This window comes from Lithobates pipiens, unplaced genomic scaffold (assembly GCF_037356315.1).
Source record: "Lithobates pipiens isolate NorthernLeopardFrog02 unplaced genomic scaffold, aLitPip1_a1.2 Scaffold_18, whole genome shotgun sequence".
NCBI classification, from domain to species: Eukaryota; Metazoa; Chordata; class Amphibia; order Anura; family Ranidae; genus Lithobates; species Lithobates pipiens.
The window spans coordinates 393,076,462-393,096,793 of record NW_027507758.1 but is presented as its reverse complement, the minus strand read 5'-3'; the positions used below and the strand labels follow the sequence as shown (position 1 = coordinate 393,096,793).

General features: G+C 45.2%; 1 protein-coding gene across 13 annotated transcripts in view; it reads left to right on the top strand.

Annotated features, from left to right (window-relative positions):
* The window catches only part of LOC143989379 (E3 SUMO-protein ligase ZNF451-like), a 77,541-nt gene that overhangs the window by 41,579 nt on the left and 15,630 nt on the right, over positions 1–20,332 (top strand). For all 13 annotated transcript variants that reach the window (XR_013277023.1, XR_013277022.1, XM_077489486.1 and 10 more), the window contains 2 exons: positions 7,637–7,790; positions 10,764–10,911. Coding sequence is in view for 11 of the 13 variants with exons in the window: in XM_077489486.1 (XP_077345612.1) it covers positions 7,637–7,790; positions 10,764–10,911 (302 nt within the window). In the remaining 2 variants the exon portion in view is untranslated. The remainder of the gene's footprint in view (positions 1–7,636; positions 7,791–10,763; positions 10,912–20,332) is intronic.

Below are 20,332 nucleotides of genomic sequence, written 5' to 3'. Positions count from 1 at the left end.
CTGTCTCCCCACTGTCCCTGGTTGATCGACCCGCAGTGAGCCATCTACTGGGCGGCAGTGGAGTAGCATGGGTTGTCAGCACCCGGGTCAAGGCAAGTAATTTGCACCCCCTAACCTGTGGACTTTTAGCACTCCCCAAGTCCCTTCAAATACAATAGCAGTGACCTACCTGATTCCTATACTGACCACTACACTAACCTACTTGATTAATTCCTTTACTGACCATTACACACTACACTGACCACTATACTATACTGTCCACTGTACTATACTGTCCACTGTACTATACTGTCCACTGTACTATACTGTCCACTGTACTATACTGTCCACTGTACTATACTGTCCACTGTACTATACTGTCCACTGCACTATACTGACCACTGCACTATACTGACCACTGCACTATACTGTCCACTGCACTATACTGTCCACTGCACTATACTGTCCACTGCACTATACTGTCCACTGCACTATACTGACCACTGCACTATACTGACCACTGCACTATACTGACCACTGCACTATACTGACCACTGCACTATACTGACCACTGCACTATACTGACCACTGCACTATACTGACCACTGCACTATACTGACCACTGCACTATACTGACCACTGCACTATACTGACCACTGCACTATACTGACCACTGCACTATACTGACCACTGCACTATACTGACCACTGCACTATACTGTCCACTGCACTATACTGTCCACTGCACTATACTGTCCACTGCACTATACTGTCCACTGCACTGCACTATACTGTCCACTGCACTGCACTATACTGTCCACTGCACTGCACTATACTGTCCACTGCACTATACTGTCCACTGCACTATACTGTCCACTGCACTATACTGTCCACTGCACTATACTGTCCACTGCACTATACTGTCCACTGCACTATACTGTCCACTGCACTATACTGTCCACTGCACTATACTGTCCACTGCACTATACTGTCCACTGCACTATACTGTCCACTGCACTATACTGTCCACTGCACTATACTGTCCACTGCACTATACTGTCCACTGCACTATACTGTCCACTGCACTATACTGTCCACTGCACTATACTGTCCACTGCACTATACTGTCCACTGCACTATACTGTCCACTGCACTATACTGTCCACTGCACTATACTGTCCACTGCACTACACTGATCACTGCACTATACTGTTCACTACACTGTTCACTAGGGATGAGCTTCGTGTTCGAGTCGAACATTGGCTGTTCGTCCGTTCAGCGAATACCGAATGTTATGGGCTGTTCGCGCCAAATTCGCGTGGCGCTCACGGCCCACAATGCACTGCGCCACCGCAGTGCATTGCCGGCTCATGATTGGCCAAGCATGCACTGTGATCCCGCATGCTTGGCCAATCACAGCGCTGACAGCAAGGAGAGCCATGATTGGCCACAGGCAGGATGCCTATGGCCAATCATAGCTCAGGCTGTGTAGTACACGCCCCACACTATATAAGGCTGCCAGCGCGGCGGCCTTGTGTAGTGTATTGGCGTCTGTAGGAGTTAGTGGGTTTTCTGTGTACCTTCAACACAGTATACACCGTTTATTATCGGCCGATTTTGCGTTCTTGCTCTTCTGTAGTGGTTGTTGTCTGCGTGCCCTGACCGCAGTATACACCATTATATCCACCTATATAGCTAGCTATATTTCTCTTTTTTTAATAGAGCTTGCAGTCAGTTGTAGGAGATGTGCGTGCTGTCTGCTTGCCCTGACCGCAGTATACACGGTTATATCCACCTATATAGCTAGCTATCTTGCTCTTTTTAAATAAAGCTTGCAGTCAGTTGTAGGAGATTGTGCGTGCTGTCTGCGTGCTCTGAATGCAGTATACACCGTTATATCCACCTACATAGCTCTTCTCTAATTGAGCCATCTGCAGGAGTTAGTGGAAGTTGTGTGTGCCTCCAGCACAATATACACTACCCAATTGCTGGTTTTCCCATCTCCCTTCAGGCCATTACCATGTCTGGAAGGCCAACAAGGAGAGGCAGACAGACACGAGCCGATAAAAGAGGGCAAGCAGGCTCTGTGTCTAGAGACAACAGTGCTGGTCGTGGACGCGGTGCATCGTCCTCATCAGCACGTGGCCATGGGACACGCTTGTCCTTCTTTTCGGCAGCTGGACATGTTGAGCCGCAACATGCCGAAGCCTTGGTAGAGTGGATGACCAAGCCCTCTTCAGCCTCCTCATCCTCTCTCACCCAGGCTCAGGGTACTAGCAAAGCAGCTGCCAACCCATCGTCTTCCCGCCTCTCAATGTCATCATCAGTGACTCCTTCCCTAGACCCACCACGTCCTCCTGAGGAGTCTCCTGAACTCTTTGAGCACAGTGTTGGGTACATGCTCCAGGAGTATGCCCAGTGTTTTGTAGGCTCTGATGATGATACTCAGCTAGAGGAAGGCAGTAGCGTGAGCGCAGAGAGAGGGGATGCTCAAGAAGGACAGCAATCTGGCAGTCATGTTCCACAAGCTGCAGCATACTGCCAGGTTTTCTCCAGCGATGAAGAGGGAGGGGATGATGAGGGCACTGACTCCACATGGGTGCCTGGTAGGAGGGAGGAGGAGGAGGCAAATGTCCAACGAGGCAGGATGCCCTCCGGGGGCCAGCTTAGGGGCAGCACACCGACTGAATCACACCGCAGAGCTCCGCCTGTGCAGGGCGCTGCCTCTGCGCGTTATTCTAAAAGTTCTTTAGCGTGGGCCTTTTTTGAGACGAGTGCATCAGATCGCACTGCTGCTATTTGCAACATATGTCTCAAGTATCGCGTGGCCAAAACATCAGCCGCTTGGGCTCCACATGCTTGACCAGACATATGTTGACCTGCCATGCAGCTCATTGGCAAGCGTACCTCAAAGACCCACACCAAAGAACAAAGCGGACCTCTCCTTGCTCCTCATCAGCTGGGATCTCCAACCCCACTAGACCTTCAGTCCTCTCTGAAACCTGCTCTGAGAGGAATAAAGGTGTAGAATTAGGTGTGTCACAGCCAAGTGCTTCCGGGCACTCTGCTAGCAGTACACCCACGTCCGATTATAGCAGGCAAATGTCCCTGCCTCAGCTGCTGGACCGTCGAAAGAAGTTCACTCCCAGCCATCCACATGCCCAGCGGTTGAATGCTAGCTTGGCTAAATTGCTAGCACTTCAACTGCTGCCTTTTCAGTTGGTAGACTCTGCCCCCTTCCGTGAGTTTGTACAATGTGCGGTCCTTCAGTGGCAGGTCCCCAAACGCCACTTTTTATCACGGAAGGCGATTCCGGCTCTCTACCAGCATGTGGAAGGCAATGTCCTTGCCTCGCTGGACAGGACGGTCAGCGGTAAGGTGCATATTACCGCTGACTCATGGTCCAGCAGGCATGGACAGGGACGTTACCTGTCTTTCACGGCCCATTGGGTCACTCTTCTGGCAGCTAGGAAGGATGCAGGACAAGGTGCAGTAGTGTTGGTGGTTGTTCCGCCACCACGCCTCCAAAATGCTACTACTGGTTGTGACACACCTCTCTCCTCCACCCCCTCCTCTTCTTCCTCCGTGGCCTCTTCCAGTGCTCTGTCCTCAGAACTAGCGGTGCTCCGTAGGCGTTCCAGGGGCTACGCAAGTACGCAGGCAATACGTTGCCATGCCGTGCTTGCGCTGGTTTGTTTGGGGGACAGGAGCCACACTGGGGCAGATGTTTTGTCAGCTCTGCAGGGGCAGGCCGAGAGGTGGTTGACGCCACGCCAGCTTAAGCCAGGAATGGTGGTTTGCGACAATGGCACCAACCTCCTCTCCGCCCTCCGACAGGGACAACTGACCCATGTGCCCTGTGTGGCTCACGTCCTTAACCTGGTGGTGCAGCGGTTCTTGGGCAGGTACCCCGGCTTACAGGATGTCCTGAAGCAGGCCAGGAAAGTCTGTGTGCATTTCCGCCGATCATTTAATGCCTGTGCTCGGCTGGCTGAGCTCCAAAAGGAGTTGAACCTGCCCAAGAACCGACTTATATGTGACATGCCCACCAGGTGGAACTCAACGTTGGCCATGCTGCAGCGGCTGCACACGCAGCAGAGGGCCATCAATGAGTACCTGTGCGACTATGGCACCAGGACAGGGTCAGGGGAGCTCGGTTTTTTCTCACCACGCCAGTGGGGCATGATCAGGGATGCATGCACTGTCCTGTCACCATTTGAGGAGGCCACAAGGATGGTGAGCAGTGACAGTGCATGCATCAGTGACACTGTACCTCTTGTCCACCTCTTGGAGCATACGCTGCGTGGAATAATGGACAGGGCACTTGAGGCAGAACAGAGGCAGGAAGAGGAGGACTTCCTTGCCTCTCAAGGCCCCCTTTATCCAGACAGTGTTCCTGCTGTGCCACCCATCACACAGGAAGAGGAGGAGGAGGAGGAGGATGATTATGTCAGCATGGAGGTGGAGGCTGGCACTCAGCATCAGCAGCAGCAGCAGTCTTGTAGGGATGATTTACAGTCCCAAGAAACCCGTGGACTTGTACGTGGCTGGGAGGAGGTAGCTGCGGATCATGTTGTCCTTAGTGACCCAGAGGACTCCGGACCGAATGCCTCAGCTAACCGACGCTGCATGGCCTCCCTGATCCTGAAAAGCCTGCGGAAGGATCCTCGTATTCTTCGGATCAAGGAGAGGGACCATTACTGGCTGGCCCTTTCCTTGATCCAAGGTACAAGGGTAAGGTTGCCGACCTTATCTTGCCGTCGCAGAGGGAGCAGAGGATGAGACATCTCCGGGAGGCCTTGCAGAAAGGTCTGTGCAACGCGTTCCCAGAGACTGGGAGGTTACAAACTCCTGGTCCTGGACAACGTGTTGCTGAGGCATCGGTCAGAAGGAGCGGTGGAGAAGGTGGCCGCCTGACCGATGCGTTCAGACAATTTTTTAGTCCGCAGCCCCAAGGTATGATCGGTTCCAGCACCCATCGCCAGCGTCTGATTTACATGGTGCAGGAATACCTAGGGGCAAGGTCAGACTTGGACACCTTTCCCACCGAAAATCCTCTAGCTTACTGGGTCTTGAGGATGGATCACTGGCCAGAGCTTACACAGTATGCAATTGAGCTACTGGCCTGTCCTGCATCCAGCGTTCTTTCGGAACGCACCTTCAGTGCTGCTGGTGGCTTTGTTACCGATCACAGGGTGCGCCTGTCCACCGACTCAGTTGATCGACTGACCTTCATCAAGATGAATCAGACTTGGATCACCCACAGCTACCAAGCACCTGAAGCTGATGTAACCGAATAATTTTTTTTTGAAATATCACATCCCTTCAAGACTACCTATGCTAATGCTGAGTGACTGTCCTGTTATGTTGATTGTCTATCCACTTCCTCCTCCACTGATATGTTGGAAGAACATTTTTGGTTCTGGGTCATGCCACCAGCCCAATTTTTCAGCCCCTGTTTAACAGGGGCGTTTAATTACAATTTTTGATGCAATGCTTTGCAGCAGGGCTCATTCCTGCACCACAACTAGAGTATATGGGAGAGGTTGCAGTGTCGTGGCACCAGTGCCTAAGGCCCAATTTTTCAGCCCATGTTTAACAGGGGCATGTAATTACAATTCTTGATATAATAGTTCACAGGAGGGCCTGTTCCTTTGCCCACCCAGAGTAACTGTGAGGACTTAGTGTTGTGGCACCAGCACCACAACCACCAAAGGTCAATTTTTCTACCACTGTTCAACAATGGCATGTAATTACAATTCTTGATATAATCATTCACAGCAGGGCGCTCCAGCGCCCACCAAGAGTCACTTTGAGGGCTTACAATGTTGTGACAACACCAACACCTTTTCCGCCATTTCTGCAGAGCATATAGGGCAGGCCCCTACTTTCAAACATCCAACTTACAAACATCTCCTACTTACAAACGGAAGGAGACAACAGGAAGTGAGATGAAAAAAGACGGACAGCAAAACAAATTATACAGGGGTGATAACCCTTCCCTATATTTTCCAAAAAGCTTAAAAATAGATTTTTTGAATGGAGCTACACTTTAAAAATGTACCAGTTGAAAATTACAAACCGATTCTACTTAACACAACAAACCTACACAGTCCCTGTCTTGTTTGCATCACCTGTATACTGCTGTTCTGAGTATATAGGGCCTGGTGTCCCCACGTCTTTCCTATTTTTAATATGGGTACGTGGTTCCCCTTAATATCCGTACAAGATCCAAAGGGGCTGGTAATGGGCAGGGAGGGCTACCCATGCCATTTTTCTCAATGATTTTCATCCATATTGCCGGAACCAGATATTGCATTAAAACCGCAAGCAGTTTTAAATGATGTTATTTCAGTTTAATGTCATTTTGTGCAGGGACTGTTCTAAACACGGGAAACACGTGGCACTTCACAGGCATACTACAGACACCCCCCCAGGCACGATATTTAAAGGAATATTTCACTTTTTTTTTCACTTTAATCGTCATTAAAATCGGTGCTCCCGCCAAAACGGCCTTTTTAAAAAACATTTTAGGCATTGACCCATGTCCCCTGGGGCAGGAGCCAGGTCCCCAAACCCTTTTTAGGACATTATCTTGCATATTAGCCATTAAAATTAGCACTTTTTATTTCAAACGTTTGAGTCCCATAGACTTCAATGGGGTTCTAACGTTCGTACAAATTTGCGGTCCTTTCGAAAGTTCTGATGCGAACCGAACTGGGGGGTGTTCGGCTCATCCCTAGTTTAAAGCATTTCTGTATGTTACTACAATGATTTTACATTCTGGCTACCCCTGAACAAAGGATGTATACAGTACATGTACATAGGGACATCAGTTATTAACACAACTAGTGTTGCCACCTGACCACTATATTAGGTTGATGTGCTAGTATTGCAAAAAAAATAGTTTGTATACACACAGCAAATACACGATCACCTATTCCAAATGTATTATTTTCACTGCAATTGAATACATTGCATAATTATTAATAATAAGTAAAATTAAAGATGTTAAAAATGTATTTACCCTGGATTCCCTGAGCTAGAATGAAACCATCAAGCAAAAAGTTGTTCGAGCTCCAATGCTGCCTTTTCCAGGGTACAGTATGAAGTGCAGTGCTCGGCACAGTGGGAGGAGCTTTACATTAAGGAAACCCAAGCTGAGTATAGGTTCTGTAAGTTCTGTATGTAAGATGTAGTAACAAGGTGTAAAGTCCGTGTGGTTTCACAACATATAACACACAATATCTCCGCAACCAAAGCGGCACAAACGTTTTATTTTGCAGCACAAACCAGCACAAACGAATGGCGCATTTGTTTTTCAAATTCCGTAACGTGGGGTGCAAAGTGGGCGGGGTTTCACAACATATAACACACAATATCTCCACAACACAAACGCGGCACAAATGAATGTCGCGTTTGTTTTTCAAATTCAGCAACGTGGGGTGCAAAGTGGGCGGGGCTTGCATTAAATTGAATGTTTAATATCTCAGAAACTGAACCGGCACAAACGCTAATTTTTGCGGCACAAATCAGCACAAATGCAGCACAAACGAATGGTATATTTTTATTCAGGTTTTACAAACATGGGGTCCCAACTTCACACAGCTGTAAATGAGCCCTTATCCGTATTTACATTTTTGTTTTTTTTCTCTTAGGTAAAGTTGGCTGATGGTCATCAACAAGCTCTTCCTCCATTAGTTATCCAGTGTTTTGCTTGTCCTAGCTGTTTTCTACTTTTTAACCAAAGAGCTGAATGTCTGAAGCACATGTCAGCAAGCAGTCACTTTGCACGAAGCATCGCACTTAGTGGTATGTATGTTGACTATCATGTTTATTTGGAACAGTATCTTTTAGTTTTTTGTTTTATTTGCCACTTTTTCAGTATGTGGTTTACAGTTTTTTGTTGTACCGGCTGTATTTATTTAGACCTGAATAGTAGGGATTGAGTGGCACTGATCATATTGTGCTTAACAAATAAAATCTAAGGACAGGCTGTCATTTAAAAAAAGAGGGGGAGCAAATGCATATCTAAAATTGTCAGTACTTCATGAACCATAAACTTCTATACCTTTTTGTCTGTAAAGGCTAATTATCCAGGTCATGATATAGCAAGTAGTTGTTAGTCCTATTAAACTGGACTTGTTCTGTTATGGTGAAGACATTTCATAGTTCATCTATAGTCGCTACCTAATTTGCAATGAGTGTCAGGAAAATTCCCCAGGCATTTATATCCAGCCAGGTACACCTTAATCCAATTACCATAGCTTGTGAAGTAGCAAGGATTGCAAAAAATCTTGTACATTGGGAAGACATAAAGACCTCGCCACAAACAAATGGCCCAACATAGGAGGGCAAATTTTAAGGCAAAGACTCAGCAATCTTCCTACACCTTAAAGTGGTACTAAAGGCTGAAGGTTTTTACCTTTGTGCAGTCTATCCTCCTGGGGCACTCGGCAGGGGATAGGGGCCAGGACCGCAGGTGTTGGACCCAAGAAGGAGGCTCAGGGCTACTCTGTGCAAAACTAATTTTTTAGAGTGCTTGGGATGATTGACCACAAGATGGTGCTGGCACCACTGCACGCAGGTAAGTATGTAAATGTTTAACACCTTCCTGCCTATAGCAGAATGACGGCCGAGCAGGGGCTTTATTGCTCTGACTGGATGTCATATGACCGTCAGAATAGCCCACTCATGTGTGCCCCCGGGGGCGCACAGTGACACGTCGCATCACCAAAGGCAACGGATAGAGTAATTTACATAGCGCGGTCACATTGCTTTGCTTTATGGCAAACATTAGCCAACATGTAATGATTGGTGGGCGACAAGCCTGACCACTTCTCCAGGGGTTTTCAACACTTTAAAGTAGAGTTATAGCATTTTCTGTGTTTAAAAAGTCAGCAGCTACAAAAAGTGTAGCTGCTGACTTTAATAAATACTCACCTGCTCCATGGTCCAGCAATGTAGCCGCCCAAAGCCTCGGTTCTCTACCCTACCTCGCGGTGGCGCCGGCATCATTACTGTGGGCACCCAGCTGTGACAGCTTGCGGCTTCACAGCCAAGTGCGCACTGCGCATGCCTGAGTTGCGCTGCATGTCCTGAATAGCCAGGGGTTCTTCTGGGGCCTGTGACATTCCCAGAAGATTGCAGGGAGGGAGGGGCCGGAAAAAACAGGTACCCACTTTTGGGTGAAACTCCGCTTTTAAAGGTAGATATGGCTAAATGAGTGGATGCCAGCTTTGGCTGCCAAGCTTTTTCAGAAAGCAGTGTGATTAACTGGTTTTAGTTATTCCATTGATCAAAGACTGGGAGTCATTTACTAAAAATATAGAGTGCAAAATCTTGTGCAGCTCTGCATAGAAACCAACCCGCTTCCAAGTTATATATATATATATATATAATTTTTTTTTTTTTGTTTTTTTTTTTGTCAAAGCTTAATTGAACAAGCTTAAGTTAAAGTCTGGTGCAGCTGTGCATGATATCCAGATTTTGCACCCTCCCAGCTTTAGTAAATCAACTCCAGTGTTTCAACAGTGAATGATAAAGTAAAATATTTCTACTTGGCGTAAAATTATTTTCTCAAAGTTAATTGAAAGACATTTCTCCTGCGCCTCTATTGTGCTGGGCCCGTTGCTATGTTATGGTTTATTCTTGTACTGCTTGCTACTAGCTGGTAGTTAAGACACCAATGGACACTGCCCTTTTATTTCCGCTGGTTTTGTTTTGATCTATTGATCAAAGGCTTGGTCTCAAACTTGGAGAAAACAATATTGTGGCGAGTACAAAAAGTGTTATATTGCAGCTTACCAGTGTCCTTGGATGTGGTTGCTGCATTCATATTTTTATTTCAGATCCTTTTAGTTTCACCTTATGATCCTGCTATCAGCGCACTTCTTGTCCTAGAACACTCACTTAATATACTGTATCCATAGTGCAGCACCTTAGGCTGCTCTCCTGATTTGAACTAAAACACAACCTCCATATCTGCATTACATAGGGAGGGAGGATTTGTAATTCAAAGAAGATAGCTGGGAAAACTGGTAAGATTATTTTGCAATTTAATTTAATTGCACAGAAAATGTCAAAGAACGAAGGATATCAGCAGGTACTTTTCTGTTAATAAGTAGAAAATCCTTCACAAATGACTATATAAAAAGTGTGACGATTAAGCTGCAGCAAGCATATGTGTAGGATAACGCACACCTCGGATAATTGTATCAAACTCATGCTGCACATAACAAATCAGGGCCGGCGCTACCACTAGGCGGACTAGGCAACCGCCTAGGGCGCCCGGCCGCTGGTTATTTTATTCCTGGCTGCCTTGCTGCAACTACTATGAATGTCAGTGCCATGTCTAGCAGCGGCGCCATCCGCCCTCCCCCTCGCCCCGCTCTGGCTTTCCACAGTAATCCTCCTCTCTTCTGGTATCATCTGCCTCACGCAGTGTATCATCATGTGTCCAATCACTATTCAGACCAGTAACATACACCGCACCGCCTCTGTGTCTCAGGCAGAAGGGATAAATTTTGTTTTAGTGCAGCGTCGCACGGCCGCGCAATTGTCAGTTAAAGCAACGCAGTACCGAATTGCAAAAAATGGCTTGGTCATTCAGCAGCCAAATCTTCCGGGGCTGAAGTGGTTAAACATGTAACATGTTCTCAAAGGGAGCTTATCCTTTAATTTTATTAAACCATGTGATAACCATTCTGTAAAATCTTCATTTTTTGGCTAATTTCATATCGGTGCATCCGATTCTGTTTCAATAAACAATTTCTCTTATTGTAGGTGAAAATGGAGTTCCACGTCCACTACCTATTCCATCTTATGCAAAGAGAGTCTTGATTGCACTTTGTAAGGACATTCCATTTCAAGTTGTTTGCACATATTGTCGCTGCGAGCTACGTTCTCATATGGAAGTAACTGCACACTTCAGGTGGGTGTAGCTGTGAGTAAATCGGTAACATGGATGGATATCACTCCACTCGAAAGGCTTGGTTTTCTGGTTCCAGAAACATCACTGTCTGACTGAACAAATATTTTTGCAGTAATAGTCCCTGTAAGGCCCCTTTCACACGGGGCTGTCCTCATTCAGCCTGTAAATAGCTCAGCGGGGATCGCTTCATTGATCCCCGCTGAGCCGGCGGATGACAAGTCTGCCTCTGCACTCTGTGCAGGGACGGACCTGTCCGAGCCCCTCTCTTCCCTATGGGTGATCGGATGAAAACGGACCAGTGGTACGTTTTTCATCCAATCCACCAGACGGATGAAAAATAGGATTTGCATCCGTCTGGTTTTAGGAAAAATATATGTGTAGCGCTATGACTGTTAGGTTGCTCGTCTTCTGTAAGTAACCCCTGGTAGCCTAGGCTAGGATGGAAGAGCGGAGGTCCCTTTCACCGGTGGACACACATTACACATACACACGATTGTACGTGAATAATGAATGTGCATATTGAAGCACACACAGCAGTTTTATTTAGTTTGAGCTAAAGGACAGCCCTGTGGTTTAGCCAATCAGGTAATTCATACATACATCGACATTTTTCTTAAACTCATGACATTATCTAAGTCAAAGGTGAAATACAGTCTTCTGATAGTTATTTCGTCATTTCAACATCTGCTGACTGACCATATTCTTGCGTAACCAGTCCTTTCTTAGCTTTGTACCTCTTACCGCAGACAGATGCTTCCTAATATGTCAACATCTTGCATCTTAATTCTGAACTTAGTGAAATGCACGCCTAAGCATATTATCTTAGACCTTTAACCTAGTATATCTTTTGGTAACCTTAATAAGTATTCCCTTATAATCCTTCCTTTGATCATTCTGTGATTTACATAATGATCATTCCTTTTCTAATTTAATAGCACAGGCTTCATACTCCGAACCCTTGTGCTCTTGGTTTCTATACCATACCGTTGGATCCTTAACAATGGAAGTGAGTTTCAGATCCTTCGGAGCGACCGTGTTTCCCTTTTTACATAAACATTTGATTATCTTATAACAGGCATATAAAAATAGAATGAAGAGAATCACAGTGACAATTGTCATGGCAGCATTTCGGAGCCAAGATATTAATCCCCCAAAACTAAAACTGCTCGAGAAGGGATCCCAGTTTTTTCCTATGTTCCTTGCCTCTTTCTGTAGTTTATTTACCTCTTCCCTGTGTTGGGCAATAACGTCATAGTAGTCTGGGACTTCGATGCTGGTATTATGAATCCAGGTACAGCACTCATAATCCTCAGTAGTCTCACAGAGGCCAGTAAGGGCTGCACTCATACTTTCTATAGCCAACTCATGTAGTTCTAGTTGCTTCCTAATTGCCCTAGTTTCTAGATTTAGTTTGGTTATGTCATCAGAATTTTCCTCCAGAATCTCATCAATTATGCCAGTGTAATTATTTAATCTTTTCATTAGGTCAATTCCCCACCCTGTCCAGGAAGGGAACCATGCCCAGGCCATATCTTTTTCTAAAAACAATTCTCGTTTATTACGGTGTCTAAGGGGATATCTAGGATGCATGCTGGCTTCAAGGAGGTGACTTCCCTTGTTATCCCCTAATACCCCCATGATAGGAACCAGGGCTGCAAGGTAACACCACCCCTGGGGTTTGGTTGGGATCCAGGGGTGACAGAGTTTGCCGCAGCATATATATATGGTATTTCCTAGAGCTAGGGGTCGTTTATGGAACGCGTTCCTAAGAGTATCAGAAAGGCCAGAGAGCACCAGAATTGACATTAATTGGTGTATTGTAGTCTTGGTACTGGAGCTAAGAAAGTCTAAAAAGGTGGCATTTAGGGTGGGATCTGAAGTATGGAAGAAAGAAGGACTGTTAAACGATGTCATTGAAATGTTAAGTTTTGCTTGTTTGCAAACCTCGGCTCCATTTGTGGTGTTTCCCAGTCGGAAACACCAGTCTGGGAAGTGGCTTCTACCTATAATTTGGAAAGTGAGGGTTTTATTTGGAAGGGTCCTAGTAACATTCGTTAGGACGATAGGGGGTGTTCCATTAAGGAGGGGGGTAAAATTCAAGGGGACTGCCATGAGAGGGATTCTAGCTGTACTGGGATGTAGCTTGCTGCAAATCCAGCATTTCTCAAAACCAGATTTTTGAGCATAGCTATATTTGAATTTTAGTAGTAACATCTTGCTAGTCAGTCCCTTAGGTGACTCATTAACGGGTACAATACTTCTACTATGTCTTTGGCCGGGGGTATTATTCATCTTAGGTGGTCCACATATCCCTTTTAATAGACCTAAGTCTTCTGGATGATATATACAGTTGGCTATAAACCATGTGGGCAGGAATACAAATAGTACCAGACTACCCCAAAGGCATACAGCCTTCCCTGACACTGATGGAGAAAGCATCTTTGTTTTTTTAAAGTTCTGATTATTTGTTATCTAAGAGTTCTGTTCTTCTTCTTCGTTTCTCATCCCGGCAGTTGTTGGCTCTGTTTTGTGCTTTTGAGGGGGTGTGGGATCTTCCAGGGAAATTTGTTCTATGCCTCTCTGAACTTCTTGTAGATCTTGTTCTTGGGAGTTGCTGCTCTCTGTCACTGCCAGGGGCTCTGGAGTCGAGGGAAGCTGGGGACACTTTTTAAGACGGCTGGCGTGGATCCAGGTGTTTCCTAGGTCTGTTAACACTGCGGTCCTGGATACCTTTTCCACCTTCCATGGTCCTGAGAAAGCCGGTCCGATACTCTTTCTTTGTGCTAATTGTTTGATCAGCACTTTATCCCCAGGGATGAAGGGATGCGTTGGTTCTGTGGGAAGAGGGAAAAAGGTGACAGAAACTTGTTCGTTCATTTCATGAAGCATACTTACCAGGTTTTTCACGTACATTTCCAGTTGAGAATAAATGTCAATATCAGTGTCTTGGTCTAATGGGGGTAATTCTATGTTTGCGGGGATTCCCATGAGGACCTCAAAGGGTGATAGTTTTGTTCTTGCATGTGGATCTTCCCCTCTTTTGACCAAAGACCTTCAGGGTCTTTGGTCAATCCTTCCTGTGTCCAAAAATGGACATCATCTTCTGTGGCCATTGATTGCATCTGTGCTATGACAGTTTTAAAGTTAGGTGCTGCGAAGTGTTCCTTGAAAAACATTGTTGTGGGGGCAGGTGGGTTAGGGGAAAAGGCAGCAGCTCTTTTAGCTTCTCTGTCAGCAAGAGCATTCCCTTTTGAAACACGACTGCTGTCAGAGGAGTGTGCCTTTACTTTAATTATGGCTACCTTTTTTGGAAGAAGAATGGCTTGGAGGAGAGCACTAATCTGTGTGGAGTTGGCAATTATTTTGTTGTCTGCTGTTTTAAAACCTCTATTGGCCCATATCACACCAAAATCATGCACCACTCCAAAAGCATATCTACTGTCTGTGTAGACGTTCACCTCTTTACCGGTGAATAGAATGCAGGCCCTAGTGAGGGCTTCTAACTCTGCTACCTGGGCTGAAGAAGGAGGTAATGATTTTGCCTCCAGTACGATGTCTGGTAGTTGAACAACTGCATAACCGGTTAAAAAGGTGGAGTCAGAGGGACGTGAGCAGCTACCGTCAACGAAAACATCCTCTGCACCTGAGATAGGGGTGTCAGTGAGATCCGGTCTGGGACTGGTAATAGCAGCAACCTTTTCCGAACAGTCATGTATAATGTCTGGGTCATGTGGTAAATGCAACATGGAATGCAAAAGGCGCACAGCGGGGTTGCTGGCAGGCACATATTTGAGTGTGAGGTTATCAGTGTTCATCAGTGTTATCTCATAACCACTAAGTCTTTGCGAGGTCATATGTTGGGTATTCATGTTCTGAATAAGATGCGTGACTGAATGAGTGGTATAGAGAGTCAATGGGTGACCTAGCACTAATTTGTTTGCATCTTGTACAGCCATTGCACAAGCAGCAAGATTTTGGAGACAGAATGGCATTCCCTGTACTTGGATGGGGAGTTTTTTTTTTGATAGATATGAGACAGGGCGATACCCTGATCCATGTTGTTGTGTTAGCACGGCGGCAAAAGAGCTTCCTGAAACTACACAGTACAGCTGAAAAGCTTTACCATAGTCTACCAATCCCAGGGCGGGAGCATTTGACAGACTGTTTAATAGAGCTTGAAAAGCTTGTAGTCTGTCTTCAGTCCAATCTATTAATTTAGGGGCTGTCGAGCCAGTAGCCTCTCTTAGGATACTATCATAATGAGAACAGTCAGGGATCCATTGGCGGCAATATACAATTGCACCCAAAAATGAGAGTAGGGCGGCCTTGTCTTTTGGCGGACTGAGAGCTTGTAGGGCTGCGGCACGTTTAGGTGACACCAGCCTTGTTCCTTCTCTAAGGATACAACCTAAGTATTCAACCTGGGACTGGCACCATTGCACCTTCTTCCTGGAGGCGAGGTGTCCAGCTCGGGCTAGGTGTCCCAACAGTGATGTTGAATCGACCGCACAATCTTCAGCAGTTCGACTGCACAGGAGCAAGTCGTCCACATACTGTTATCAGTACCGACCCTCGCTCAGATGTCCAAGACTTGACAGTCTCGTTGAGTACCATAGAGAAGGCGGCTGGACTGTCTACATACCCTTGCCAGGTTAGTTGGCCCCCGGCCCAGGAGAAAGCAAACATAGGTTGGGCTTCCTCTGCAATGGGAATGCTAAAGAAAGCATTCGCTAAATCAATTACTGTGTAGCATAGAGAGTCTGCCGGTATGCATGAGAAAATAAAAGTGATGTCTGAGACTAGGGGTGGGAGGGGAATCACTTGTTTGTTTACTGCCCTTAGGTCTTGTATGTATAAGTCTCCACTCCCCACTGGCCTTTTTTTACGGGGTAAATGGGCGTGTTCCAGGGACTGATGATTGGTTTCAGGATACCTTTTGATATGTAATCATTAATTTGAGGGGAGATGCCTTTGACTTTCTCTGGGGGTAGGGGATACTGTTTTTGATATTGTATCCCTGCATCTGACCGCATTTGGGGTGCATATGGTGTGCAATTAATAAAGCCCACACTACCTTTGTTTTCTGCCCAAATTGTGTGATGGTCAAGGGAGGAAGGTATCATTAGAAAGAAACTCCTGTGTGCATGTCTTTTTGGGAACCCTCTGTGTGCATGTCGCTTAGGGCCATGTAAGTCACATAATGGTGAACTAGCGGTAAGGGAACCTTCTTTATTAAACTTAATGGTAATACACAGTTGTGCCAAGAGGTCCCGTCCCATAAGGGGCACAGGGCATGAGGACAAGACGGCAAAAGTTTGGGTACATAATTTCTGTCCTTCTGGAGTGGCTACAGTCAGTGGTGGAGTGATGGGATGGGTGACAGGTGTCCCATTAATACCAACAGAGTTTCCCTCGGTTCATTATTTGTGGCTGTGTAGGATATTGGGGTAGTGGTTGACGAGGGTTCTGGTATGGCAGATAACGGGGATACTGTGGGCGGGTCTGGGGGTTAAATCCCCTGCCTCTGCCTCTTGCTCTAATCTGTCCAGTCCTATAAGGGCACTGGGATTTCCAATGTCCTTGCTGTCCACAATTGCCTATATTTTCCAAGGCATTTGTTCCATGCACAGAAACAATCCTTCATGTATTGTGGGTCAGCCCCTTTGCAGGGAGGATAAGAATGCTTATGTACCTGACAAATTTTACTGACTTCTTGCCAGTCTTCCTCAGTACAAGGACCATATGGCCCTGGGTCATGTATCCCCAATTGCTGACACCTTTCTCGGACTTGTGTCCAAAATGGTTCTACCTGGGGGCCAGGGATCATATTACTAACAAATTCATAGGGTGATGGGGTGGCCATGGCTTGGGTTGCTGCAGAATTCCCCATCTAGTAGTCTGGGCAGTGTGTGTCTAGTGGCAGGACACAGGTGATAACACCCGGTTTGTCCAACAATCCGGTCTCTGGTCTGGGAGTAGGATCCCTGATCTTTTTTGGGGCAGATGGACTTATATAAAACTATGAAGATTTACCCTTAATATACGATGAAGGGTAAATCTTTCCTGGTGGCGGGATATACCCCTCTTACACCAAGTCTGCAAGAGAACCCCCCTGGTCTGGTGGTCAGTAAAATCCACTTGTCATCTATTCTTAGGAAGAGTAGACCTAACGTGCAATGGGGGCAGGCGGATGCTATGTCACTACAAGAGGGCTCCTCATACTCTGCACTCATTTAAACAACAACAATTATTTTCCTTATACTCTATATTAAAACTTATACTCTATATACTTACACACGTACCTAGAGAGAAACAGACATATTCTTAATATACTTTAAGACATGAAATAACCGTATAGCAATACATTTATCAATTTATAGTGCACGTTTTAAAAAAAAAATTTCAAATGGGCGTCCACTCCACCAATCCCTTTGTCACGGGCGTAATCTACTACTTCCCGTGTTAAAAATACTATTACCAATAGTTTTAAGTCAGACCAACCTAGTCGGACTCCCCTAAACCTATAAATTCCTTGCGAGCCCTTTTAACCTTCCGAGGGACCAGCCTAGTCCGCCGCGAAGGCACAGTTACTTCTTTTAAATTTAAACTAAGTTCGTAGCGGCCGCCCGGACAGAGTAAGTGTTTACACCATTCACCAATCAGGTAAAAAGAGTAAAGTGACCTACCTGTCGCAAGACGAACCCCACTCCTGGTACCAAAACTGTTAGGTTGCTCGTCTTCTGTAAGTAACCCCTGGTAGCCTAGGCTAGGATGGAAGAGCGGAGGTCCCTTTCACCGGTGGACACACATTACACATACACACGATTGTACGTGAATAATGAATGTGCATATTGAAGCACACACAGCAGTTTTATTTAGTTTGAGCTAAAGGACAGCCCTGTGGTTTAGCCAATCAGGTAATTCATACATACATCGACATTTTTCTTAAACTCATGACATTATCTAAGTCAAAGGTGAAATACAGTGTTCTGATAGTTATTTCGTCATTTCAACATCTGCTGACTGACCATATTCTTGCGTAACCAGTCCTTTCTTAGCTTTGTACCTCTTACCGCAGACAGATGCTTCCTAATATGTCAACATCTTGCATCTTAATTCTGAACTTAGTGAAATGCACGCCTAAGCATATTATCTTAGACCTTTAACCTAGTATATCTTTTGGTAACCTTAATAAGTATTCCCTTATAATGACAAAGACAGAATTTTTTTTTAGAAATTATATGCGTCGCCATATAAATCTTAAGGCGAGAAAAAACGCATTCCCTAATAGTGAAAAACCTTAAACTGCATTTGAGCAGTTAAACAAACCTTTGAAATGCAAATACAGGTGAAAAATTAGTAAAAACAATAACTAATAATCAAACGTGGACAATTATCCAAAAGAAGTGTAGGTGTCCAATAATGTTTTTAGAAGACTCAACTTTCCAAGAAACAGCTTCCAAAGGAAATTGTGTACTCTTCATGCATGCATGCATCACCACCACAACGTGAAACTGGGGGAGGCTTACCAGAAGACTTTGACTTAGTCAGGCGTATGCCCCCCAAGTCATATAGGCTTTATATATGGAATTTGCCCGATAGGTGTAGATACTCCACGGACTCAGCTTGCACCACCACGTCATACAGGCGAGATGTTCGTTAATATCCAATGTGAGATGAGGTAATGGTCTCGTACATAAAACCATAGGGACCCCAGATGATGACTTTAGTCAAAACAAGTTGGGTGGGCTCCTCTGCAGACATCGCTGGTTTCCATTCGTGTACATGCCGTTTTTGATTTCTTCTAAATTTGAGTATTTTTTTTTGTTTTGTTTTTTATGCCTATTCATTAAAAAAATCTTTTATGACAATATTACACTATGTTGGCCCTTTGCTTTTATGGTTTTATGTACGCCTCCCCCAGTTTCACGGTGGTGGTGGTGATGCATGCATGCGTGAAGAGTACACCATTTCCTTTGGAAGCTGTTTCTTGGAAAGTTGATTCTTCTAAAAATATTATTGGACTTTATATTTTGGGACTTACTTGGCACCTACATTTCTTTTGGATAATTGTCCACGTATGATTACTATTTATAGTTTTTATTAATTTTTAACCTGTATTTGCATTTCAAAGGTTTGTTAAACTGCTCAAATGCGGTTTAAGGTTTTTCACTATTAGGGAATGCGTTTTTTTCTCGCCTTAAGATTTATATGGTGACGCATATAATTTCTAAAAAAAAATTCTGTCTTTGTCACAGCGCTACACATATATTTTTCCTATTTTCCATTTATGTTTTCTTGTCTAGAAGCGGTGTTGGCGGTTTGCTAAAGTTTATTATCACAGCGCAGTATATACCAAAACATTATTGACATCCGTCTGGTTTTAGCAGAGATGATCGGATCAGGGCTGATCGGATGTCAGCGGACATGTCTCCGCTGACATCCGACACTCCATAGAGGTACATGGAGCTCCTGTTCAAATCCACCTCAAAACTGACAGGCGGATCTCAACGGTCCGCAAGGATATTCATTGTCTCGTGTTCGCTGAAGCTTTAGGACCTGCTGTCGTTCTGAGTGTGACTTGCATGCTGCATGCCCATTTCAGCACTTGCTTTGCTCTTTACATATTGTCAAAGTTTTCCAACAATCGATAATGAGCATTAATTCTGTTTGGAAGTGTTTATTGCCCCAAAGATTTTCTTAAATTACTTGAGCGTAGTTCTAGCATTAAATCTTGGGTTCTAACAAACGCTGACCTCAAAGCCCAACTGAAGTCACAGAAGTGTATATGGAGCCAGATACCCCTCCATTTTCAGTGTTACTGCTTATTAAAGTTGTGCAATTGGATCTGAATTTGACTGTGCTGGCCAAATGAATTGCAGCAAAAGCGCTGGCAGCCATCCTCCAGTGAGGAATGTATAAAAAAAGTGCACATAATTGCCTTTTGGCCTCGTGCTTCCTTGTTGAAAATCTTTATCCAAGGTGTTTCTGACGTTAGGCCCCCCTGCAGCACACCTGCTGCTTCCCAGGGACCTTAATTTTGTTCTCAATGCCCTGCAGAGACCACCTTTTGAACCAATTGGGGATATTCCTTTGGAGATTCCTACGAGCAGATAGCCATTTTGGTAGCTATCCTGTCTGTTAGACATGTCTTTGAATTGGCAGGCCTTTCCTATAAAGAACTTCACAAGGACAAGTTTGTATTGTACCCATTTCATCTTTTCTTTCAAAAGGTGGTTTTGTTGTCTACATTGCCTGAATGTAGTCAGAGCCATTAGAATGCACATGAAAGCTTTGAACTCCATTAGACAAATGGATTCCCCATTTGTCCTTTCATTGCGATGTTGCAAGAAGCACTTGGCTTCACTGGTGCATGTCCACTCGACCAAATCTATGGAAGTATCCTGGGCCTTTAAGCACC